The 25,598-nt window shown below is 47.8% G+C and overlaps 1 protein-coding gene across 1 annotated transcript in view; it reads right to left on the bottom strand.

Annotated features, from left to right (window-relative positions):
* The window catches only part of LOC138164870 (protein wntless homolog), a 129,300-nt gene that overhangs the window by 61,328 nt on the left and 42,374 nt on the right, over positions 1-25,598 (bottom strand). The window contains exon 2 of the mRNA XM_069092802.1: positions 14,143-14,415. Within this exon, the coding sequence (XP_068948903.1) occupies positions 14,143-14,415 (273 nt within the window). The remainder of the gene's footprint in view (positions 1-14,142; positions 14,416-25,598) is intronic.

The raw sequence follows: 25,598 nt of genomic DNA, 5'->3' as shown, positions 1-25,598 counted from the left end.
GGAAAGAAAGAGAGGAAGGAAGGAAGAAGAAGAAGAAAGAAAGAAAGGAAGGAAGGAAGGAAGGAAGGAAGGAAGGAAGGAAGGAAGGAAGGAAGGAAGGAAGGAAGGAAGGAAGGAAGGAAGGAGGAAGGAAGGAAGGAAGGAAGGAAGGAAGGAAGGAAGGAAGGAAGGAAGGAAGGAAGGAAGGAAGGAAGGAAGGAAAAGAAAGATTCTTGTATATGTCAGTTGCAGGGCCCTGATTAGTGCAATTAAGTAGGATATTAATGGGCAGAATGAGCAGAAAGAACACCAGAGCTGGGGTCGGAGGACCTGGCTCACACTCTGGCTGTGCCCATTACTAGCTGTGTAAATTTCAACTTCTATCCCTCTAGGGCACAACATAGTAGTGAAAGGAAAGGTTCTAGGTGGGAGGGATCTGGGTGCAAATGGTGTTTGACCATTGGCAGGAGTGCAGCCTTGGAACCTCAGTTTGGCCAGGATGAGCTATGACAAGCCTCCCAGGAGCTATGGGATCCAAAAGAGATGTGGGTGAGTGTCTGTGTACAAAGACCCAGAACACACACATATGGTGTGCATACATATATATACCTTACACACAAACATGTAAACGCACACACATATGCACAGATGGATGTGCCGTACATACCAGCGCTGAGTTGCTTTCAGGTGTGTCCAGATCTCCATGACCCCATCTGGGGTGTTCTTAGCAGAGACACTGGAGGGGTTTGCCATTTCCTTCTCCAGCGCATTTTACAGATGAGGAAACTGGGCAAACGGGGTTAAGTGACTTGACCAGGGTCACACAGCTAGGAAGTGGTTGAACTCGGGTCTTTACTCACTGCTATAATAATTACTCCCTTTTACAGATGAAGAAATTGAGACTTGGAGAAGTTAAGTACCCGGGTTCACATAACTCAGAAGTACCTGAGGCAGAATTTGAACTCAGGACTTTCTGATTCCAAACCCAAGTCCAGAGCCAGACACTAAGCTAGCCATGAAAGTTTAAAACTTGCAGCAGGAGGGGCTAGGAATGCTACTTCAGAGTTGAGAGGAGAGGAAGTCTGCAGGGGGCAGAATGGGCCCTCCCACCCCTCATTTAAAGGTGTAGGTAACAAAGAGCCCAGATGCATTCCAAGATTCCAAGATGAGGCTCCCGGTCTCTTGGCTAGATTCAGGCCCCCAGATTCCGGCCACATCAAAGGCTCCACCAAAAGCATGCAGATTTCTGCAGGCCTTTGTTATGCCAGCGCTGGGGGTTTGCCCAATCATTCACACATGCCCTAACCAGGAAAGGAGGCTGCAGTGGCCCCTTTAGAGATAGGGGTGGGCCTGCCCGCACCTGGGAGATTCCTTCCAGCTCAAAGGCTGATTCTGATGGACCTGGGAAGGTGGAAGACAGAAGGGAAGGCCTCTATTCTGAGCTGACCCCTGAACAGGGGGAGGCTCCCACTGCCTCAGCTGCAGATGGTGACTAAGAAAGTCACTCTAAAGAGTTGTAGAATTTTACAGTTACAGAAACTGAGGCCTCCCAGCCATCAGAGGAGTCAGAATCTGAACCCATGTCTTGTGATTCCAAAGCCCAGGGGCCATACACAAAGCTAAGCACAAGGTGAACTCCCCCAATTCTTAAGGTTAAAGTTTTTTTTTTGCTTTTTTTTTGGAGGGGGGAAGTTAGGGCAATTGGGGGTTAAGTGACTTGCCCAAGGTCACAGTCCAGTTTTTTTTTGTATGTTGTATCTGAGGCTGGATTTGAACTCAGGTCCTCCTGACTCCAGGGCCAATGCTCTATTCACTGTGCCACCTAGCCACCCCTAAGGTTGAATTTTTACAAGTGGAAGCAGCTGGCTTGGGCTGCTGAGGTATTCCCCTCATTTCCCAGTCTCCCAAAGGTCCACATTCAGGTCCATTCAGAGACGGGGGAAGGCTGGCTCAGACTGGGAAATGGGCAGGACTGAGTGAATTCAGGCAGAACTGTTATCATTGATCACCTCTTTAGACCTAGTTCAGGGAATGAGAAGGTTCTGAATCTCTGGAAGTCATAACAAGTAACAAGGAGAGGCAGGAAAGGGAACATGCCTTTGTACGGCTCCCACCTGAGCCAGGCACTGAGGCCACAGCCGATCACAATTACCATCTCGTCAAATCCCCACAACCCAGGGAGGCAGGGGCTCCTGTTAGCCCCATTTCACGGGTGAGGAAACTGAGGCAAACAAAGGTTAAGTGACTTGCCCAGGGTCACACAGCTGGGAAGTGTCTGCGGCTGTCAATATCTGAACTTGGGTCTTCCTGGCTCCAGGCCCAGCACTCAGTAGAGGCCTTGGAGTCATGAAGCCCGGAGGTCATTCCTGGGCTTGAGCCCACTCAGGCTGCAGGACCCAGAGCCAATCACTTAGCCTTCCTCCATAAGTCAGAGAGAAGGTGCTGACCCGCCCTGGGAGGGAGACAGAGGGATGAGCTTTCTGAGACTGACTGTCCAGCATCAGGATGCAGCATCCACAGCTCAGGGTGCCCATGGCTGAGGTGCTGAAGTCATGCTCAGCCCAGAGCAGGTCCCAACCATCAGACAGGCCCTTCAGAAAGGCCCAGGACAGGCTGGAGCCTCTGAGGCCACCCAGCCCAGCTGCCCCTCCTGCCTCCGGGCCCTCCCCGGCTTAGGCCTCTTGCGTTTACAGCCCCAGACAAAGAACTGGCTTCATCATCAATGCCAGCGAGCTTTCATGGTGTCCCTGCCGTGTGCCAGTGCCGTGCTCAGCACTGATGTTTCCCTGACCTTTGTTCCTTTATTAAACTCCTACTGTATATCATGTCAGACTGCCGTCCTGTCCTTTGGAGGGGCAGGGTGCTGTACCTTTATTAATGTAAGCAAGACCCAAGTAATAATTTTAGAATGGACCCTTTGTTAAAATGCCATGTTGGCTGATCGGGCCACGTGTTGGGCTGAGCCGGCACCACCCCGTGTCCTAGGTACAGCAAAAACAGTAGCAGCAGCCAGCAACAGCCCTGATCTGGGGCAGAACCTCAGCTTATAAGGGGGGCCTTACGTAAGCAGTGATTGGTCAGTACATACCTTGAAACTCCCTTGCCTGACCCAGAAGTCTGCCCACTTCTACACAGGTGAGCTGACCAGGAAAGGTCAGAGACCCCATGGGGGAGGCGGAGCTGACCTGGCAGTCTGCTCACTTCCTCAAGGTGGAAGGGGGGCGGGGGAAACCAGGCACAACAGCCCTAGTCTGTGGCCCCCTGGGGCATCTGAGTTAACCAAGACCCAGGAGCCTCATGGCTTAGGCTGCTGCCTAGCTATGGGACACAGGGAGGTAGGGAGGGGGGAATGGCCCCCCAGAGGAGGGGAGAGAGTGAGAGCCCTGCAGGGGAGGAGGGAGTGGGTGCGCAGGGGAGAGGGGAGGGGGGTAGGGGCCCCCAGGGGAAGAGGAGGCCTGGTCTTCCAGGTTAGCTGGTCCAACAGTTAGCATTTATGAATGCTTCCTTACCACTGCCACTGGGTGGGCTACAAAGAAAGGCAAAAAGGGGGTGCTGACCTTGAGGAGGGGTCACATCCTAATGGAGAGACACTGTAACATACAAGATAGAAGCAGAGGCGCCCAAGACGGGGGAGAGGGCAGGGAATCAGGGCAAAGGCTCTGGGCATCCCCCAGCACACCCAGCAGCCACCCAATAAATGTGGCATGCCCAGAAGCTGAAGCACCATAATGCATCCTTATGGCAAGACCAGCTCCCAGTATGTCACAGAACCCAATCCAGAAAACACATATTGGAAAAACAGCATGCTACAGTGAAAAGAACCCTTGAAGGTCCAGCGCCTTGCCCAGTGCCTAAAGCAGGACTTGAACCCAGGTCCAGGAAGCACAAGTCAGGGAAGGGTGGCCCTGGTGTAGTGAAAAGAATTCTTGGGAATCACAGGACGCAAGTTCCTGGTCCTGTGTGACTTTGAGCTATTGCGTTATCACAATGAGCCTCAGTTTCCCTACCTGTAAAATGGAGGACTTGGTGACTTTCAGGTCCTTCCTTGCTCTATGGTCTAGCACCCATTAAGCTTCCAATCATGGCTGGAGGGACAAGCTTGCTGAAGCTTAGAAGGAGGATAGGGCAGCTGGTAAAAGCAGGGTGGTAATGGCCATTCTGGCCCCTCACGGCTTGCTGCCCACCACTCATTTAACTTCTTGGGACCTCAGTTTCCTTCCTAAAGGACTTGTCTTTTTATTGTCCAGTGAGATGATGGGGAAGACAGTGTGAGGGAGAAATAATCAAGGCCAGTGAGATATGTTAAAAACATATAATTTTAAAAAGAATGAAAGGGCCAGGAGAGGTAGGCAAGTGACCAGAGCCGGGGTGAGCTGCAGTGCTCAGGGCTCCTCCATTTTATGGGGAGATTCCCAAGCCCTGCATGTCACTGATGTTGAGCTAATCTTGGCTAGACTTCAGAAGGCTTCGACTGGCCCCAGGTGGTCCCTTTCCCTTATAAAGTCTCTCTTGTGTACAACTAATGATCATTTTTAAGGCACCAGGGACCAATCCGGAAGGCTTGAGAGCGATGTTATCCAAATGAAAAGGGCTTATCAATAATTATATCCCAAAGCAAATAGAGCCAAAAGGTTCCCAGACTTGGTGCCAATACAAACAAGACTGAAGGGTTCATTCCCATTCAAAGTCCCAGAGAGCTCTCTGAGAGCCTCCCCAAAACAGAGATAATCCTGGGAATCCAAGTAAACAAACATCCCAAAGCCACCTTCCCTGTCTGGGTTAATCACCCGCTGCACAAAAACTCAGATAGAATCTGCTTTCCACATTTTCTAGCCTTTCTTTTCTTCAAATTAGTGGTTAAACTGATTCACCCAGTCTCCTTCCAGACTCGTAAATACTGGACTTTGGGGAGGGGGGAGGGAGGTAATCAGTGAGTCATGACCTCCTCCCATCTCAAGCAGCCTGGGGAGTGCGGTGGCCTAAAGTGGGCTACACACAGTATTGTGGACCCCAGGTCATGGCCCCGAGAGTGTGTTTGCATGATATCATTACATACACACACACATAGACATACACGTCAGTGTTCTGTGGATTCAGTCACGTCCAACACTTTGGGACCTCATTGGGAGATTTTTTTGCAGAGATACTGAGGTAGTTGGTCATTTTCTTTTCCAACTCACTTTACAGATGAGGAAACTGAGGCAAACAAGGTGAAGTTACTTACCCAGGGTCACACAACTAGAAAACATCAGAGATCAGATCTGAACTCAGGAGTCTTTCTGTCTTCAAGCCCAGAATGCTCTGTTCTCTCTGTCTCTGTGTGTGTCTCCCTCCCTCCCTCCCTCTCCCCCCCCCACACGATGTTTAAGTGTCCTGCCGTGTATGTTCTAGACTCCAGAAGCCTAGCACCATCCATCTCGACCTAGAAAAGTCCTCAGAGGGCACAGACCCTGGATTCAGAGTTGGGAGGGGTATTAAGGGAGCATCTTGTCCAACCCACTCATTTAACAGATGAAGCCGCTGAGTCTGGAGACACTCAGGGCCTGTAATTCTAATAATCTAGTTCAGTGTCTGGGACAGGACTTTAATCTGGGTTTTCCTGATACCAGGCTGGTATTACACCTGACCCTTGGATGGCTGGTGCCATCCCTTCCCATCTTTTCTTTAGAGACCTGGAGAGCTTGGTCCAGTCCCTTGTTGCAGGTGACCCGGTACTAAGGAATAGGAAGAGAATCCACACCTGGACCTGGGACTCAGACTGAGCTCCAAAGCATTTCTAAGCCACCCAGTGGCCATGTGATCACAGCTGTCCTTGCTACAGAAGCACAAGAGGCTCCATTTTGGAGGGACCCAGGCGGCCCATGCCCTGGTACTGCTCGCCTCCATCCTGCCCCAACAGGTCTTTGTCTAAGGTAGCCAATAAACACGGTTCTGTGACCTGATCCGAGATCCTGACAGCAGTGGTAACTGGACAACAAGCATCCTGGCCTTTCTTCACTGCACAGAGCCCACCAACCTCAGTCTACAGCAGTCCAACCCGTTCCTGGGATAGAAGACAGCGCCCTCTGTGTCAAACACCCCTCGCCCTGCCTTCCACATCAGACAAGCCCTGCCAGCCAAGGCCAGGCCTCCCTGTCAAGTGCCCGGAGCCTCCAAATGCCATTCCTTTAACTCCCATGCCAGAACTCTCCTCCTGGGAGGGGGCTCCGCCCTCTGCTCCCCAACAGGTGCACTCTTCCTCTTAAAAAGGAAAGCCCCCTGAGGGCAAAGACAATCTGATCTGGGCGCAGCTGTGTCCCGATGGTTTGTTAGCAGAGACTGGACAGGTAGATGTGGTTAACAAACGCTTGTCCATTCGTCCATGCATGCCAGCAGTTACCAGAGCCTCCTTCAACAGCCCGTGGCACAAGGAGGGGGGGAGAACAAAGCAGGCTGGCACCCAGCAAAGGAGCTGTCTTTGATGTCTCCCCCCAGGCTCCTTCCAGCAGGGTCTGGAGGCCAGATCGCTCCAAAAGGCCCCACTTGGGATGGACCAGCCTGGCTTCTCATTTTTAATGGAATCCAGTAGAAGCTCAATCACTGTTCCCAAACACACGCTAGTCCCTGGCTTGCCTGGAATTGGCCCCCCAGCCCTTTAACTCCCTTATTCCCAGTCTAGTGAGGGCTGAAGCCACCTCCAGGCCAAGGAGTGGGAAGGAGTTTGCCCTAAATGACAGCTGGGGACTTGGGAAACTTTGTCCTAAAAAGGAAAAAGAAAATAGTTCAAGGCAGGGTGAGGATCCTTTTAATCTGCATTATGTTTATTAAGTCTTTCCAGAGATCCAGGCTGCTCTCAGCAGCTCCCCATTATTCCCTCCTTCCTGCCAGGAGCTGGCCTGAAGCAGCCCCCTCTCCATGCCTCCCACCTCCCTTTTCAAAAGGCAGCAGCAGCCAGAATCCGTCCAGGGGCAAAGCAAACGAGGCACAGCTCTCTAGCTAACCTTCAGGGGCTTTGCTGAGCTTTCTGGGGATTATTATTATTTTTTAAATCCTGAAGTCTAAAATGGAGTGTGAAGCCTTTCATTTCTGTCTGTGTAACTCAGAAGCAGACCTCCAACCAGATTAATTCCTCTCCTCAAGTACGTCAATGGGTCCCAAACCACGGCCCAGTACATGTGGGCATCCGCATTGACCACTCTTGCCCTCCTGACTCACACCAGGGAAATGGAAGGAAGGACGGTGGAGAGAGGAGGGGGGGGGAGATGGGGAGGGGTCTGCAGAGGTCTGGAGAGTGGACAGAGGCTCGGATCTGCAGTCCTGGGTCTAATCTTCTCTCTGGCACTTAATATTTGTGTGACAAGTAAGGCAGTGGGCCTAAATTTCTTTGTGTTTGTGAAGTATAGGTAAATGTAGGCAAAATGTGTTTGTAAAATTATGAAAATACTGCACAGAAGCTTTTCCTGACATCTCCAAGTGCTTGTTCCCTCCTCACCACCTGAATTTTCTTGTATTTAACTGGTTTGTGTAAATTTGTATTTGTTCATTTTGTATTTCTATTGTGTGTGTAGAGTACACACACACGCACACACAAAAGCTCTGGGTCTCCTTTCTCAGTCATGTTTTTAAAAGCATAAAATATATCAGATTACAAAGGAAAGCAATTACACTAAAATGCCACTATCTAAACGTTTCTTAACATAAGTTCACATTCCCCAGGTGGAAAACCCCTGTGCCCGCCTGCACTGGCAGCGGCAGCTGTTTATAGCAAAGAAAACCCAGGCCTGTCCCTGTCCCTCCCTGTCCCTATCCCTCACATCTGGCACCGGGGAATCAGTGAGGAAAAGGAAGTGCTCAGGTGAGGAAACTGAGGCAGAAAGGAGTCCAGTATAAACAGGGAGTAAAGTAAGAGGAAGGAGTGGGATTGGACCCAAGACTTATGCTTCCCGAGACAGGATTCTTCCCAATAAACCACAATCCTCCTCATGAAACTTGTATTGGTATCATCGTATGGCAAACCCCCCCCAAAAACCCAAAGCAAATAAACAAGCAAAAATCCCAGAGAAACCTAGGCAACCCAGGCTTGTAAAAAAGGAAAACCCAAGTCCAACCAATCCCCTGGGCTCCAGGAAAGGTTCTCTGAGTTACCAAGGAAGAGAGGCCTCCTTTCCTGCCTCGGAGAGTCAGTGGAAAACAGGGCTCTGTTAGACAACTGAGACACAAAATTTCGTAAAAATTCCCCTTTGATTTGGTTTAAAAGGGGAGCCTGCTGGGAAGAGATGGGATCACCCTGAATCAAGCTGCCCCAAACATCCCCAAACAAAGCTGCTGAGGGTAAAATCCCCTAAACCCAACAGCCCACCTGCCTATTTGAGAGCTGGCGGCCATGTAGTTGGCCCACCCACCTTTCCTGGCTCAGGAGAAAACCTGTCTCATCAGCCTCTGGACAGCAAGGTGGTCTCAGGTATTTACTGGGTATCTGCCCTGTTATTTTGTATGAACAGATAACATCTTGAAAGGCAACACAGGGACTAAGGGGCTGGCCATGGAATTAGCACGGCCTGCACGGATACGACCATGAACACATTGTAGCCGCGTGATCATGGACAGGTCTCTAAGACTATCAATCATTATGGTTGTGATCTGTAAGTCAACAGAAGGGCATCAGTGTGTTCTGATTTTCAAGGTCTCTACTGTTTAAGCTCAAGCAAATGGCGAGGGGCTTTATGGGGGCAGCCGAAGGCACACGAAAAAATAACGACAATCATAGGTAACACTTAAGAGCACATTCACGTGGCAGGATTGGATGCCACTTCCTCCTGAGTCCCAGTCCAACGCTTTACCCCTGAGGAAGTCCAGCAGTGCAATGGGGAGAACGCAAGGACATGAGTTCTAATCCAGACTTAGGCACATACTACCTGTGTGACCCTGGGTGAGTCACTTAACTGCTCTCAGCCTGTTTTCTCATTTGTAAAATGATGGAGTTGGACATTGTGGCCTCTAAGGTTCCTTCTAGGACTAAATGTATGATCCCATGACCTTAAAATCTCTCCCTTCCATGTAGATCTTGTAGGATAATGGGATCCTGGCAAATGAGACAGGAGGCAAATGTGACCTTTCTCCAATAACATGATCTTTTAACAAATTCTTCTGAATATCTATGGCCAAGATGGCAGAGTAAAGGTAGAAACTCACCTGAGATATCCCAAATTCCTTTCCAGACAACTTTAAAATAACGCCTCAGAATGAATTCTGGAGTGTCAAAACCAGTAAGAGGAGGGGTGAAACAATTTTCTAGCCCAAGACCTCTTAGAAGGCCAGTAAGAAAGGTCTGTCTCATTGAGCGGGGAAGACAGTCCAACCAGGCCGCACCCAGCCAGGCCAGCAGCAGGACTCAGGGGCGCCTGAATTGGCAGTGGCGGCCTTTGGAGCTCTCAGCCCCTAGATGGTAAGGAAATTGGACAAGGTCAGAAGGAGAGAAGGAGATTTTAGGGGTCCCTCTGCTGGTGTGGGTTAGAAGACCCTGCTTCATCACTAACACATAGTTCTAGGTCACAATCTTAGGGCAAGGAGGAGCATTAGCAAGCCCCCACAAGGGCTGAGGACCCTGGTCACAGTTCCAGGGGAGAAAAGAGTGCTTATAGTCACTCACAAGCCAGAGCACAGGCCAAGAGAACAGTGACCACACTTCTCCTTTGATAGTCCCACCTCAGAAGAACCGAAAACTTACAGATCCCCAGAACTGGCTGGGAACATCAGCACAGAAACACACCAGCAACTGAGGCTTGGGACAGTCTCCCTTTCCTCCCCCTCATGGGAGCCTAACTTTAACATAAAGTTAAAAGTCAACACGTAGGTAGAAAAATGAGCAAACAACAAAAAAAGAACCTGACAATTCGGGGAGGTAAGATCAAAACACACAAACTCAAAAGGCAACAATGTCAAAATAGCTACGTCCAAAGCCTCAAAGAAAAATTTAATTGACAAATTGGTTTTAGGCCCAAAAGGATTCCAGAAGAGCACATAAAGATTTTAAAAAATCAAATAAGAGAGGCAAAGTAAAAATTGGGAAAATAAATGAAAGTGATGCAATAAAATCATGAAAAAGTGTCAACAGCTTGGTAAAAATACAGAAGAAAATAATACCTTAAAAAGCAGAATTGGTCAAATAAAAAAAAGGAGGTCCAAAAGCTCAATGAAGAAAATAATTCCTTAAAGATTAGAATTGGGCAAGTAGAACCTAATAATGACTCCATGAGACATCAAGAAACAATCAAACTAAATCAGAAGAATGAAAAAATAGAAGAAAATGTGAAATGTTTCATTGGAAGAACAAATAACCTGGAAAATAGATTGAGGAGAGATAATTAAGAAGTATTGGACTACCTGAAAGCCACCATCAAAAAGGAGTTTGGACATTCCAGAAATTATCAAGGAAAAGTGCCCTAATATCCTAGAACCAGAGGGGAAAAAATAGAAATTGAAAGAATCCACTGATGACCTCCTGAAAAAGATTCCAAAATGGAAATTCTCAGGAATATGAAAGTCAAATTTCAGAGCTCCCAGGGCAAAGAGAAAATATTGCAAACAGTTAGAAAGAAACTACTCAAATATCCCAGAGTCACAGTAAAGATCACACAAGATTTAGCAGCTTTTACACTAAAGGATCAGGGGGCTTGGAATGTGATATTCCAAAGAGCTAAGGAGCTAGGATTACAACCAAGAATCACCTACCCAAAAAAACTGAGTATAATCCTTCCGGGAAAAAAAAAAAGGATATTTAATGAAATTGAGAGCTTTGAAGTGTTCCTGATGACCAGAGATGAATAAAAAGTCTGGCTTTCAAATTCAAGACTCATGAGAAGCATAAAAAGGTAAACATTAAAGATGATAATGGATTCAATAAAACTAAACTGTTTTCCATTCCTACATGAGAAGATTACACTTATAATTTCTAAGAACTTTATCATTATTAAGGTAGTTAGAAGGAGTATATCTAGACAGAGGACGTGGATATGAGTTGACCATGATGGGATGATATTGAAAAATAAAATTAAAGGGTGAAAAAGAGGAATGCACTGGAATATGGGGGAAGGAAGAGGTAAAATGGGATAATTTATCTCATATAAAAGGAGCAAAAGAGGGGCGGCCAGGTAGCACAGCGAGTAAGAGCACCGGCTCCAGTGTTGAGATGACCTCGAGATCGAATCCGGGCTCAGACACTTAGCATCCACCCAGAAACACCTGGCCCTGTAACCTTGAGCAAGTTACTTAACCCCAATTGCTTAGGGGTGGCCAGGTGGCTCAGCAAGTAAGAGCACCGGCTCCAGTGTCGGGATGACCTGGATCAAATCCGGGCTCAGATACTCAGCACCACACCCAGAAATAATAACTGGCCGTGTAACCTTGAGCAAGTTACTTAACCCCGATTGCTTTAAAAAAAAAAAAAAAAGGAGCAAAGGAGCTTTTACAGTGGAGGGGAAGAGGGGGGGGGGGTGGAAGGGGGCAGGGATTGAACCTGACTCTATTTGAAATTGGCCAAAGAAGGAGTAATATATTTAAATAAAGAAATCTGTCTTACTCTACAGAGAAGTAGGAAGAGTGAGACATGGGCGGGGGTGCTGACAGAAGAGAAGGTAGATTGAGGAGGTGGTAGTGAGAAACAATTGAAGGGGACAGGGTGAAAGGAGAGGAAAAAAATGGGTAAAAATAGGAGGGAGGAAAAGGTCATTAGCCATCAAAACTGTGAAAAAACTGACATAGGCCTCATTTGTCAAATATATAAAGAACTAAGTCAGGTTCGTAAGAATACAAATCATTGCCCAATTGATAAGTGATCAAAGGATAGGGACAAACAGCTTTCAGATAAAGCTATCTGTAGTAACATAGAAATGTTCTGAATCACTATTGATGAGAAATATGCAAATTAAAGTCACTCTGAGGTATCACCTCACATTTATTGGATTGGATAATATGACTGAAAAGAGAAATGACAAATATTGGAGAGGATAGGCGAACAATAGCAAAATTAATATGCTGTTAGCGGAGTTCTGGAAAGCAGTTTGGAGCTATGTCCAAAAGGCTATGAGACTGTGCATACCCTTTAACCCAGAAATACTGCTATTAGGTCTGTTTAAAAACTTTTTTTTTAAGTTTAAAAAAAGTTTAAAAAATTTTTTTTAAGTTTAAAAACTTAAAAAGTTTTTTTTTTTTAAGGAAGAAGATCTATATATACAAAAATATTTACAGCAGTTCTTTTTGTGGTGACAAAGATATGGTAATTGAGGGGATGCCCATAGCTGAGAAATGGCTAATAAGTTGTGGTCTCTGATTGTGATGAAATATTGTTGTGCTATAAGAAATGACAAGCAGAATATTTCAGAAAAATCCTAGAAAGACTTACATGATCTGATGCAAAGTGAAGTGAGCAGAACCAAGAGAACATTGTACACAGTAACAGCAACATTGTAACAATGATCAATTGTAAATGATTTAGCTATTCTGGGCAAGGCAATGATCCAAGACAATTACATAAAGAAAAATGCTGTCCACCTCTAGAGAGAGAACTGAGGGATTCTGAATGCCGATCAAAGCAGACTCTTTAAAAATTTTATTTTTCCTCAGTTGTGTGTGTCTGTGTGGGTGTTTTCTTTCACAACAGGACTAAAATGGAAATAGGTTTTGCAAGATTGCATGTGTAAATTGATATCAAATTGCCTGCCTTTTCAATGTGGGAGGGGCAAAGGGGAGAGAATTTTGAATTCAAAAAATTTTTTTAAAAAAGGAATGCTAACATTTTTACATGCAATTGTATTATTTAATGGTAAATATTTAAGTAATAAAATAATTAATTTATTGCTGATAATATCAGGTATTTAAAATGTACAAAAAATATTTTTAAAACACAAATTCCTCTGAAGATGTTGCCTTTACTCAAAAGGTGGTCTTGATGGCAGTAACTCTAGGCAGGCTAACAAGGAAAACTACTTGGAACCAAGAGACCTCTTGGGACCACTGGAGTCACAAGTTCTTGGGTGGCCACCCACTTTGCCTGGACACTGGGGAGGGGGCACACAGCTGGTTTTTAACAACAGCCATGAGAACAACAAAGGCAGGATGGTAACAGACAAGCCCCTTCCCCAAATGAACCTGGTAGAGAGGTGGGTTACCTGACCAGCTGGAAGGGGCCTGGGGGGAGGGTCACCTCATCAAACCTTTATTTCACAGATGAGGAAAAGGAGACCCAGAGAGGAGGGCACGGTGGCAGAGCTGGGGTTTGAATCTAGGTCAGTAAGAGAAGATCATTGGCTTTGATCTGGAAAGCACCTGAGAGACCCTGGAGTTCAGTGCCCTCATTTAACAGCTAAGGAAACTGAGGCAGAGGTTAAGTGATTTGCCCAGGGTCATGCTAGTTAAATGTCTGAGGCAGGATTTGAACTCAAGTCCCAGGCTCCTGACTCCAAGTCCAGCACTGTAACCACAAATCATCACTGCCTCTTTGACCATCTTTCAGGGCCTCTCTCAATTATTGTTTCTTGTTGGGTTTTTTGGTTAGTTTTTTTTTCCCCCAGGAAAGGGGAGTGGGGGGGCAGATTTGTGATTTCATTAGTGTAGAGAACTCCCAGCGAGGAAATGCCCCTCTCCAGCACAGTCAGCACCCACTACACAATGTTAGAGGGCTGCCTGGGGCACTGAGGAATTGAATGATGCGTCCCCCGTGTTGTCTCCCAAAGCCCCAAGCCTTCCTGGCTTTAACAACTCCCTGTGCATGGTCATCAAAATGCCTCTTTTACAAGTGCTGTGGTGCCTGATACACAGGAGGAAGCTCAGGGTCATCTGATCCAGACTTGGCTGCAAGTGTGACAGTCTCCAATTTACAGGTGAGGAAACTGAGGCACAGGGTGGTAAGTGACTCACCAGCATCACAAGGGGGATTGTGGAGAGCCGCCAGTGAACCTGCTCACCTGGCCTCTCAATCTCTCTCTCTCTCCCTCTCCTCCCCCCTCTCTTCCCCTGTCTCTCTCTTCTCTCTCTCTTCTCTCCCCTCTTTCTCACTCTCTCCCCATCTCTCTTTCTTCTCCTCCTTTCCCCTCCTCCGCTCTCCCCTTTCCTCCCCTCCTCCCACACCCTAGAGGACCCTGACACCAGGCACCACAGCAGAGCAGGGGGAAGGAGGCCAGGACTCACTGATTTGGTTGTTGAGCTTGAAGGCGATGTCCAGCTGGAGTATGAAGAGCATGAACTGGAACCAGGGGCTCATCTCCATGGCGGGCAGCGGCACGTGGACAGCGAACACGATGTCGTTGGCCTCGATCTGCCTGGGAGGGGCCTCGTCAAAGTCTCGGATCTTGTCGCACTGGTTGGGGCCCCAAGGCATGAACCACTTGGATTTGTGGTGAACTTTCTTCAGGTCCACGCATTTCACAGACATGTAGGACACTGCTGTCGTGGGGCCCGGGGCTGAAAGGACAAAAACGTTTTTCTGCTTAAGGATTGAATGTTTCAAAGTGATTTCCTAATGCACTCTCAGCTCCAGTGTCTCCTCAGACCTCCAGGATCCTCCTCTGGCATCCAAAGCCCTTCACGCCCTCGCCTCTAATGCCCCAACCCCCACACTCTCCAATCCAACCATCGGGCCCTACTCACTACTCCTTGTACACAGAATCCAGCCCCCCCCCTTCCAGCTGGCCCCCTCCCCTGCCCCTCACAGCTCCCCAGGCTTCCTTCACGCCTTGCCGCCAACCCCACCGCTCCCACCTTCTCCTCTGAGACGGCCTTTCCAACAATCCAAGTGTGGCACTGGGACACAGTTTGTAGGGTGAGTTGCAGGGCTTAGAACAGGGCCTGGCATACAGCAAGTGCTTAATCAATGCTTGTCGACAAACTGGCTAGCCCCACTAATAACAGTAACGATGACGTCACTGACATTTATATGGCATGTTAGGATTACAGAGCCCTTTATGGATACCTCCCTGTGAGGTAGGTGTGAGAGGCATTGTTGGCTCTATTTAATCAGTGAGGAAACTGCGGGGCAGAGAGAAAGGGATCTGCCCAGATTCGCTGGAGGAATGGCAAAGCAGAAGCAGCACTGTGTGACCCTGGACAAGTCATGTAACCTCCCTCAGCCTCAGTTTCCTCATCTGTTAAATAAGAGATGGACCCCAACTCTGAAGGGCAACCAGGAGTGAGGAAGATCCGAGTTCAAGTCTGGAATCAGGGACTTCTTAGCTGTGTGACCTTGGGCAAGTCCCTTAACCTTTCTCAGTTTTAACTTCCTCAACTGGAAAATGCGATCAATAAAAGCACTCACCTGCCCCTGGCACACAGTAGGTGCTAGATGCGTGCTAGCTATGATGGGGATGGGGATGAAGGCCACGGACCCAGGTCTTTTAGACCCTCCCAAGTCTGGTGACCTCCTCATAGATTATACATCAGTGAGTAGGAGCTGGAAGGGGCCTTTCATGTGAACAAATCCAACTCCCTCATCTTAGACAAATGAAGAGCACGCATTTCAGAGAAGGTAAGTGACTCCTCCAGGGTCACACAGCTCATGAGTATCAGAGGCAGGACTCAAACCCAGGTCCTTCTACCTCCAAGCACAGGGCTCTAGCACCACTTCTGTCCCACCAAGCCCAGAGGGGAATATGTCTTTCTCATGGCAGCAGCAGCAACGGAGCTCTCTGATGACCAGAGTGCAAATTACTCCTTTTCTCCCTCTGCTTCATCAGAGGCAAAGGAGAGACTTGGCCTTCCTCAGACCCGGTGTTCCAGCCTCCAGGTCTTGTCAGAGGGTTGTTTTGCCTGACCTTGAACTCTGCCCCTTTTCTTCTGTAGAGGAGAATTGTAAGGTTTATTCAAGGGTTAGCTCAGGTGACACCTGTCTTGGGGAGCCTTTGCTCACTTCCCTTCGCACTTAATTTTTCCTGGTCTCCCCCTTCTTAAATTACTGTGCATTTAATTTTCTGTTATACATGTTGTAAAACTGCAAAATCCTCCAGGGCAGGGTCTGGTTTTCTCTGTGTGTGCATGTGTGTGTACATGTGTATGTGTGAGTGTGTATGAGTGCATGTGTATACATGCGTATGTGTAAATATGTGTGTACATGTGTATGTGTGAGTGAATGTGTATGTGTGTGTGTGGGCATGTGAGTGTGCGTATGTGTGTGTACATGTGTATGTGTGAGTGTGTGAATGTGTACATGCATGTGAGTGTGAGTGAATGTGTATACATGTGAGAATGTGGGCATGTGAGTGTGTTTATGTGTATGTATATATGTGTATGTGTGAATGTGTATGAGTGTATGTAAGAGTATGTGAATGTGTATGTGGGCATGTGAGTGTGTGAATGTGTACATGTATGTGAGTGTGTAAGTATGTACAGGTGTATGTGTATGTATGAGTGAATATGTATATGTGCATGTGTATGTGAATGTGTGTGAGTGTGTGTGAATGTGTACGTGTGTGAGAAGGTGTGTGAGTGTGTGTGTGTGAATTTGTGAGTGTGTGAATGTGTACACGTGTGTGAGTGTGTGTGTGTGCATGTGTGGTCAGACAGACCTGGCAGTCATTCCTCTTCTCTGAGACTCACTCTCCTCATGCGAAGAATGAGCCAGAGGACAACAGTGGAGGTGGAATAAGAAGGCCCGCACTCAGGTCACGCCTCAAACACCCGCCAGGCCACTTTGGGGAAAGTCTCTTTACCTCTGCTGGATGCTGAGGTCCCTGCAGGCCTCAGTCCTGTGATTAGAAGGTTCCACTCCAGCTTAGGCCTCCATGATGGCATAAGTGACCTTCCAGTTATGAAGGATAAAAGCCAAAGTCCACAAGTAGCCAGGAAATGACTTCTCGACTCTAACTCATCCTTCCTCAACTCTGCCTGAAGGCCCCTCATTATGGCATCCTGAGCAGTCAGTCCAATACCAAGAGCAAGACCATGCCTTGATGACCACCACTGCCACCCTCCCTCCTGGAGACAGTCTTCTCCCACGTCCCCCTCTGATTCACTGGGGTCTCTCCAAGTCAGACAGAGGCCTTATTCTTGGAAGCGTGACCCAATCGAGCCTCCAGTTACCCTGACTCAGCTAAATTGTCCACAAACACTAAGCCCAAACGGTCTATTAAGATCGGCCCCTGTTTCTTGTGGTTGGGGAAATGAGCAGGGAGAGCCAGGCCATAGCTCAGATGATCACCCAGATTTCTATATTTGAGACCTCTAAAGACTTCGGCCCAAATAAGCTCGGCCTTTCTGTATTTACTCTCCTCCTCCTCCCCCTCCTGCATCCCATTTGATAAATGAGTCTCTTGTCAAGTGGAAAGGGCCCAAAGTGCTTGTTGATGCACAGGGAGCAGGCCTAGGGCCCCGTCCCCACCTCAGCAGGTGAGTCTGGCCCAAGGCACACATTTAAGAGCTAGACACAAAATCAGCCTCCCTTCCAATCCTTCATTTACTATCTCCTCCCGGTCTTTGACCTTAGGGACAGAAGGGACCCGGAGAGCAATCACCTTGTCTGGGGATTTTCTATCTTTTTGGTGCATGGAGCCTTTGTCAGTCTGGTGAAACCTGTGGACACATTCTCAGAAGAATGTCGTTGTTTGTTTTAGGGAACAAAATAAAATAAACAGGGTTATAGAGACCAATTCCACTGAAATGAAATTATTAATTTAAAAAAAAAAACAAGTTTAGGGGGCAGCCAGGTAGCACAGCAAGTAAGAACACCGGCTCCAGTGTTGAGAAAACCTGGAGATCGAATCTCAGGCTCAGACACTTAGCACCCACCCAGAAACACCTGGCCATGTAACCTTGAGCAAGTTACTTAACCCCAATTGCTTAGGGGCGGCCAGGTGGCTCAGCGAGTAAGAGCACCGGCTCCAGTGTCGGGATGACCTGGATCAAATCCGGGCTCAGATGCTCAGCACCACACCCAGAAATAACTGGCTGTGTAACCTTGAGCAAGTTACTTAACCCCGATTGCTTAAAAAAAAAAAAAAACCAAGTTTATGGACCCCAAACCTAAGCTTTTCATTTTATGGATGAGAAAACTGTGAGCTGGTGTGTGTTACAATGCAAAGAAAGCATTGACTCTGGAGACAAAGGACCCTATCCCAGCCCTCACACTTCCTCTATGACCTTGGTCACCACCCTGCCTCCCTGGGCCATTTCCTCATCCATAAAATGAGGGGTTTGGACTCATTGGTCCCTAAGGTCCATTCCACTGTAGATACGTGATCCTACGACCACAAGATAAAAGTCCCAGGCATCTGTCCTCAGGCCTGTGCCATGTAACACTGTTATCAGTAAATGCAGACTTCGTTTTATGCCCCTTAGAACTAACACACTGATTGATAAATTTAAGATGCAAAAAAAGGTCCTGACAGGCTGCTGAGTAAGACAGTAACAATGGTGAGAAAAGCTAGCTTTGAGAGACAGCTTTATGCTTTACCTGTTACCTCACTGAGTCCTCATAATAAGACTCTGCAATAGGTACTATGGTCACCCCCATTTTACAGGTGAGAAAAACTGAGGCTGCAAGGGGACATGTGGGACATGTCGAGGAGACCGATGGAGGTCTTGTTTCAACTGAGAGCTTCTCCCAGTATCACACGGCCAGGAGTCGGAGAGCAGGATGCCTTCCTACAAAGGAGGATTGCAGATTGGGAGAGGAGGAGATCTGGATCTTCTATTTCCAGATGAAAGTGAGAACATTCCGCCTTGTCGCTGTTCATTCATGTTCCAGTGAGGTCTAGACGGTCTCCACTCCAGATGTGCCATCTTCCTTTGTAGGAAAACATGTGGCACATTACAAATATCACAGAAGCTTTAGGCTGAAAGGGCTAAACACACCCACATTCTCAGGAAAGGAAGCAGGCCCGAGAAGGAGAGGAGCTTGCCAAGGGTGGGCTTGCTTTGTTTTGGGAGCTTTTGTTCAGGTGTTTCAGTCCTGTCTGACTCTGTGACCCCACTTGGGGTTTTCTTTGCAAAGACACTGGAGCAGTTTGCCATTTCCTTCTCCTGCTCATTTTACAGATGAGGAAACTGAGTCAAACAGGGTCAAGTGACTTGCCCAGGGTCTCACAACTAAGTGTCTGAGGCAGGATTTGAACTCATGAAGATGAGTCTTCCTGACTGGAAGCCCCATGCTCTATGGCACCCTCAAGCTGCCTTTGCTTTAGTAGTTATTATAAAATTACACAGATTTAGAGGTGGGGAGGAACCTGAGGGTCCATCTAGGCCAATCTGCTTATTTTCCAAATGGGGAAAATGAAGGGACTGTCCCAAGGTCACACAGGGAGGTGAGATTTGAATCCAGCCTTAGCACCACTGCTCTTTGCATTGAGCCTCACTGTCTCCCATGTGACTGGTGATTGAGACTATTCAGAGTCCCCAAGGAACAAAGCCTTAGCACCCCATGCTCTCTCTAACTTGTGCCTTCCATCCTGTCATTTCACAAATGACTTGGGGGGGACTCAGCTGAGCATCTCATGAACTCTGAAACCATGAAAGGTGAGCCAAGGGACCTCCTGGAGGTCATGACTCTTTCTCCCCAACACCAGGTCCCCTTGATGGGCTAAGAAGAGCTATGGCTTGTTTTCTCCCAAGCCCACCAAGGAGCCCCCTTCTTCCTCTGATTGCAAGTGGACTGTCTCAGCTTCCCCATGGGGAGAACCCAGAGCAAATGTGGTCCAAGACTGGAGAGTGCAACAGAACCCATGCCAATGACCGTCAGACAGGGAAGCCCTTTCTGCTCTGGGGACCAAAGGGGCTCAGTGTAAAAAGGAGGGAAGGAAGTAGGTGAGAATGCCAGCCAAACACAGAACTGGGGGCCACCCACTAGATCCCCTCAGGCTCCAGGGACAGAATTCGAGAGAAGCAGCATCTGGCTCTCTGTGCCAAGAATTCGCTTTGTTTGCTTTTGCTGGGAGTTACACTTTCGTGTACTTAAGACCCAGCTGGGTGGCTTTGGGGCATGTTTGGCCAGGTGATGAGCACAGAAGAACTGGGCAGCCTCCCTGGGGCCCTCAGGGTGCCTGCCATATCAGGATCCAGGTGATAGTGATCACCAGGCCCCATTCCTCCCTGCCAGGCCTGGGCAGGGAGCTGGGCCAACTCGCCATGCCCGACCTCCCAGAACGCACACTGGCGCTGACGGCACAGTAGCAACCTGCTCTGCTGGAGAATGTAAGGGCTGACCAAGTGCTTTCTGTGCTGGCCAGAGGACCCAGGGCTGCAGACCCTTCAGGAGCAGCTGGCCTGACTCCCCATTTCAGCCCCTGGACAATCTTCTAACTGCTCCCATCTGAACCCTCAAGTGTCACAGGGCACCCCGCCTGAGCCAAGGCTCCCACATTTCTATCTCAGAAGGCAACTCCCGCCTCCAATGATCTCATTTTCACTCTGATGCAGGATGTATGTGTGTACCTGTACTGCTAGATGATGAAGTAGACCAAATACCGGGCCTGAGTCAGGAAGATCCAAGTTCACATTGTGACCTCAGACGTTTGCTCTGTGACCCTGGGCAAATCACTTACCCTCCATCTGCCTCAGTTTCCTCCACTGTGAAATGGGGATAATGATAGATCTACTTCCCAGCATTGCTATGAGGACCAAATCAGATAGGCTTGGCCCACAGTAGGCGCTTAATAAATGTTCTTTCCTTCCTTCCCCAGCTCAGTGTCTCCCTCACTATAGGGTCCATTCCTTGGGGGCATCGTTACCTTATTTACTTTTTACTGACAGCTAGGGACAGTGGGTGCAAGTCTGACTATGGCGCTGGTGCACCATAGCACCTGACCCTCCTCAAAATCATGACTTCCAATGCACAAGAGAAAGTATGGAGAAGGACAAAGCAATCCAAGGAGCCTGAAATGCAGCTATGGCACCAATGAAAAAACCAGGAGCCCAGGAGAAGAGTTCTGGAAGCACCTGGCAAGTCTAGGGACCACAAGGACCCTGCAGGCTTTTGATTTCTGAGGGTGTGTTATAGGAATGTACATTTATAAGATCTTCCCTGCCCTAGGCCCTTTGATAGACTAAAGTGCACCTGGAGGCTTGTTTTTCAGGAATGCCCACATCTTGGTGCTTTGTGATTGGGCAGTGGGTCAAGAGGGTTGTTCCATTCTCTGAGCCAGGAGAAGGCTATATAAGCCCTGATGTGAGGCTTTGTTTTGGGGCTCACTTTGAGAAGAGTTGTGTGATTTGATCAGATGAGACTCTGGGAAGCCATTGAGAGCCCCCCAGCTTTGAAAACCCAGATGTTGGTGCTTCCCTCTCTGGTAACTGTGATTTGGTATGGATGTAATGGTTGAACAGTTGGAGGTCTGTCTGCTGAAATGTTTCTGTCTGTACACTCTGAAGTTCGGGGTGATGACTTTTTGATTAAAGCAAGATTGTTAACCCATTTTGAATTGCTTTTCTTTAGAACCTATCTAAAGAACCTATCTTGGCAGCCACCCTGGGGATGCTGGGGTGCTTGCTGCTACAGGGTGACACCTCCCACCCCAAGAATCCCTGTGGGAGGAATGCTGTATGATGGAAAGAACAGTGAGATTTTGGCAGAGGACACAAGTTTGAACCTTAGCTGTCACTCCCTATCAGGATGACCTTGAAAAACCTCCCTTCACCTTTGGGGGTCCTGTTTGCTCACCAGGGAGGCCTAGAAGACCCCCTCAAGGCCCTCCCAGCTTTGATGCCGCCATCTCTCCCTTCTCCCAGGTATGCAGGAGACACAGCCCCAGTCCTAGAACTGAGTACCCCAGGGATCCAGCCCATCTGCCCTCCTCTCATTTGAACTCTTAATCATCAAACACCAGCTTTCCCAAAATTAATGGAAGAACTTTGTTGTGGGGTGAGCTTTCAAGAATTATTGGCTGACGGCTACAAGGGAAAGGAATGTGGAGAGCAGACTAGTTAAAGGTAATTTATGCTTGTCGCTCATCCTTCATTTCTGAAGAGGACGAGTGGCCTCATGGGGTGATGTCTTGACTTGCGTAGGAATTGGAGTTAAGTGAGGCAGGATTGCATAGTCATCAGCCTCCTCTCTCTTCCAGAGCCATCGAGGTCCAGTGGCAGGATGAAGGTCAGGAGGACGGCGATGACCCAGGCCATAGCGCATGACCTGGGCACTTTCCATGCCTGACCAGACCCTAAGTGCTCCCCAGAGCCGGTTTTAGCCGCCATCATGGTGGTTGGAACAAATTGTTGTCATCTACCAGGTCTGCTGGGGGGAGTCTTCATATGCTTGGGTTAACGTCCCCCTCACTCACTGATAGTGTTGAGCACCTCTTTTCTGGACCTGGTTCAAAACCCAACACTCAACATCTTTCTGACACTGCACCCTCAGATGGATGCGTAATGACATTCCTTAGGAAATTACCTCTGAAACCCTCAGTCCCTCCAGGCCTGGAAGCTTGATCTCATCTAACAAATTTGCCCTAAATATCAGGCCAGGCACACTGTTGGCCCTGGAAGTCTTACAACCAGCCAACTTGGGTCAAAAGAAAGAAAATCCGGCCTGGTCACTAACTGACTGGACAATGCCCATGGAAAACAGAAAGAAGGAGAAAAATGATTAATGATGACAGTGAAGCACTTTACAAATATTATTGCATTTGATTCTCATGACAACCCTGGGTGCTATTATTCTCCCTATTTTTCAGTTGAGAAAACTGAGGCAAACAGAGATTAGGTGACTTTCCAAGGGTCTTTCGGCTAAGTGTCTGCAGCCAGATTTGAACTCAGGTCTTCCTGACTCCAGATCCAGCACTCTATCCTCTGAGTCACGTAGCTGTGAAGCCTGTTCCTCTCCCTTTCAACTAATGATTTTGATTTATACTTTTAGAAAGGAAAAAACAATCAGAATTTCCCAGTATATCCCACAACTGAATCCTTTCTTCTGAAAAAGATTTGAACAAACCCAGACAATAAGGCCGGTTTCTCTAACAGTGTATGTGGCCTTCTGCAGCCTTACGGCTCTCCCCATTAGGGAGACTGATCCCAGTTCAGGGATACTTGAGGGTTTGCCTTTGTGTTGCTATGTACACAAGCCTTTGGGTTCTTCTCTATTTGTTTTGTATCAGCTCATAAGACCAGAGTGTTAGTGCTTGAATGAATGAATGAAAAAAATACTTTTATTCCATTCTTATTATCTCCTAAGCACTGAGGATACAAATACAAAAGCAAAGAGGGGGTGCTTTGTCCCCAAGGAGAGCATATTCTAATGAGGAAACACACATGGGGATGTGGTGGGCAGGGAGATGTGGCAAAAGGGGTCATTTAGGCCATCGAGTTCAGCCCCTCCCATTCACAGATAAGAAAATCAAGATCCAGATATTAAACTGTCTTGACCAGCCAGTCAGTGAGTGACAACTCACCCAACCCCTCAGATGCAGTTGGCCCACACCAGTTCATGCTTCCCACTGCAGCCAGCTGCCATCTTGCCATCAGACCTGCCACCACATGCATATTTCCCCTCTTCCATCTCCTGAACCCTTTCATGTGTGTCATTCCCTACCACTCCCATTTGAATCTGAATTCCTTGAGTGCAAGGCCTGGCATCATTTTCATTCTCCATTCCCAGTACAGCATAAGTACACTTAATAAATTATTTTCGTTCATTCACCCATTCACAGTAATGAAACTGGTACTACCAATGCTTCTGGACAGCCTGTCAAACACCTCTTTCCTGGTCACTGATCACCTTCTAGAAGGAAAGCTGCTGGAAAGCACAATCTCTCTCATTTTGGTATATGGCACAGGCCCTTAGGACAGTGCCTGACACGTAGTATGCAGATACGTTTTTCATTCATTAATTTGAGTTTTCATGAGGATTCTACAGGCTACAAATAGAAAAGCTGGGGTTGGAACTGAGGTCCTCTAGCCCTAAATGATTGCAACGTTGTTTCCTTTGAGCCTGCTATGCTCCCAATTGAAGGAGTTCTGGATTTGTAATAAAAAAGATGCAAGTTAAAGTCCATTTCCCAACTCCACACATTTTCCCTGACAGTGGCCCATGCCTAGAGTGCCCTTCCTCCTCATCTCTACCACAGACACCCCCTCTTACGATGGAACCCTCTCCCAGCCTCCCTTAAGCTCAGTGCCTTTCCCCTCGTGATTCTCCCCATTTATCCTGTCTTCTCTCCTGTTCATACTCAACTGTTGGCACGTGACTTCCCTTGAGAGCAGGGACCATCTTTTGCCTTTATTTGCATCTCCAATGGTTAACACTGTGCCTGTCATATAAAAGGCACTTAAGAAATGCATTATCAGCCTCAGACATGACACACATACACAAAAAAAAACTAGCCATGTGACCTTAGGCAAGTCACTTAACCCCAATTGCCCTACCCTCCCCCGTCCAAAAAAAAAGAAATGCATTATGTCTGGCTGACACAAATGCTAGCTGCCTCAGTTTTCCCAACTGCAAACTGGAGATAATAATGGCATCTACCTCCCAAGGTTACTGTGAAGATCCAAAGAGATAATCCATGTGAAGTGCTTTAAAAGAACTAAAGAAACCTTAATTATTATTATTATCAAGACACAGAACCATGTAATTTGAGAATAATCATTAGGACTCCCTGCTATACTCAATAATATCAGACTCTACAAACAAAACATAACTCAATCTTGCCAGGAATGTTTTGTGTTGATTACACTAAACACTTGCACCAGGAAAGCGAACTCTCTTTGTAACCTTGGGTCTAAACCCAAAACTTCCACCAGAAATGAGAAAGAGAGGAAGGAAAAGAGACAAGCCCTTTGCAGGCTTCTTTCTGGTACCACAGGAGTCCACAGGAATAAATGCCAGTGAAATCTCATCAGCAAGTTTCAAGAACAGAAGTAAATGATGGCATAGACTCATGCTGGCCCTCTACCAAGCCCTAGGTTTTTGAGGGCTTGACCCGTGATGTCACCGGCCCTCTGGCCAAAGATGGAACAGCTCCAGAGAACAGAAGAAATGCTCCACATTTGTCCAGAGCCATCCATCCACCCAGGAAGTATCTTCTCCCCTTGGCCTATGGTACTGGACTGGCCTAGGTCCCAGGGAACGGGGAAGTGCTGGGACCCAAATGCTCTGGGGATCCAGAGCCAAAGTCTCACAAGTCATTTTGCAAGTCTTTGATAAACCAAGGAGGGTTTAAGGCTGTGCCCGATTTCCCTCGTCCTGTTTGTAGAAATAAAATAAAGCTATGTAAAGTTTGCCAAGGACCATGACTGCTTGGCGGAGGCCCCATGAGGCCTCTTGGATGGAGATTACCACTTGTGAGCTGGGATTTCATTCGCTCCCATGAGTCGGAGAGGAGCACTTCTGTGCCTGCCTATATCCTGTGTTCCGTTTCCTCCCGTACATTCACCCTGGGGAGAGGGGCCACCCCTAATGCACTGTGGAGGCTCTCCTCGATGTCTCCTGAGATGAAGAGGACACTGGTACATCTTCTATCTGCTCTTTCCCCCTGGCCACACGACCACGGAATTTTTTCTTCCTCAGCTACAATCTAGTGGGGACCTCTTCTCGTGTTTGATCCACCAGAGCTGTGATTTCACTGGTCTTAAGAGCTCTCCACAAAGGAAACTCTCTCCCGAGCCACTCAACTGCTGACCTTGCCCTTGAGGTTGAGAGTGGCTCAGGCGGTAGAGATGAAGCCATG

Source organism: Petaurus breviceps, unplaced genomic scaffold (assembly GCF_028583685.1).
Source record: "Petaurus breviceps papuanus isolate PSGF00001 unplaced genomic scaffold, PetGlider_PUasm1.0 207, whole genome shotgun sequence".
Lineage (NCBI taxonomy): Eukaryota > Metazoa > Chordata > Mammalia > Diprotodontia > Petauridae > Petaurus > Petaurus breviceps.
The sequence above is the reverse complement of the archived record's forward strand: the minus strand, read 5'-3'. Positions and strand labels throughout refer to the sequence as shown.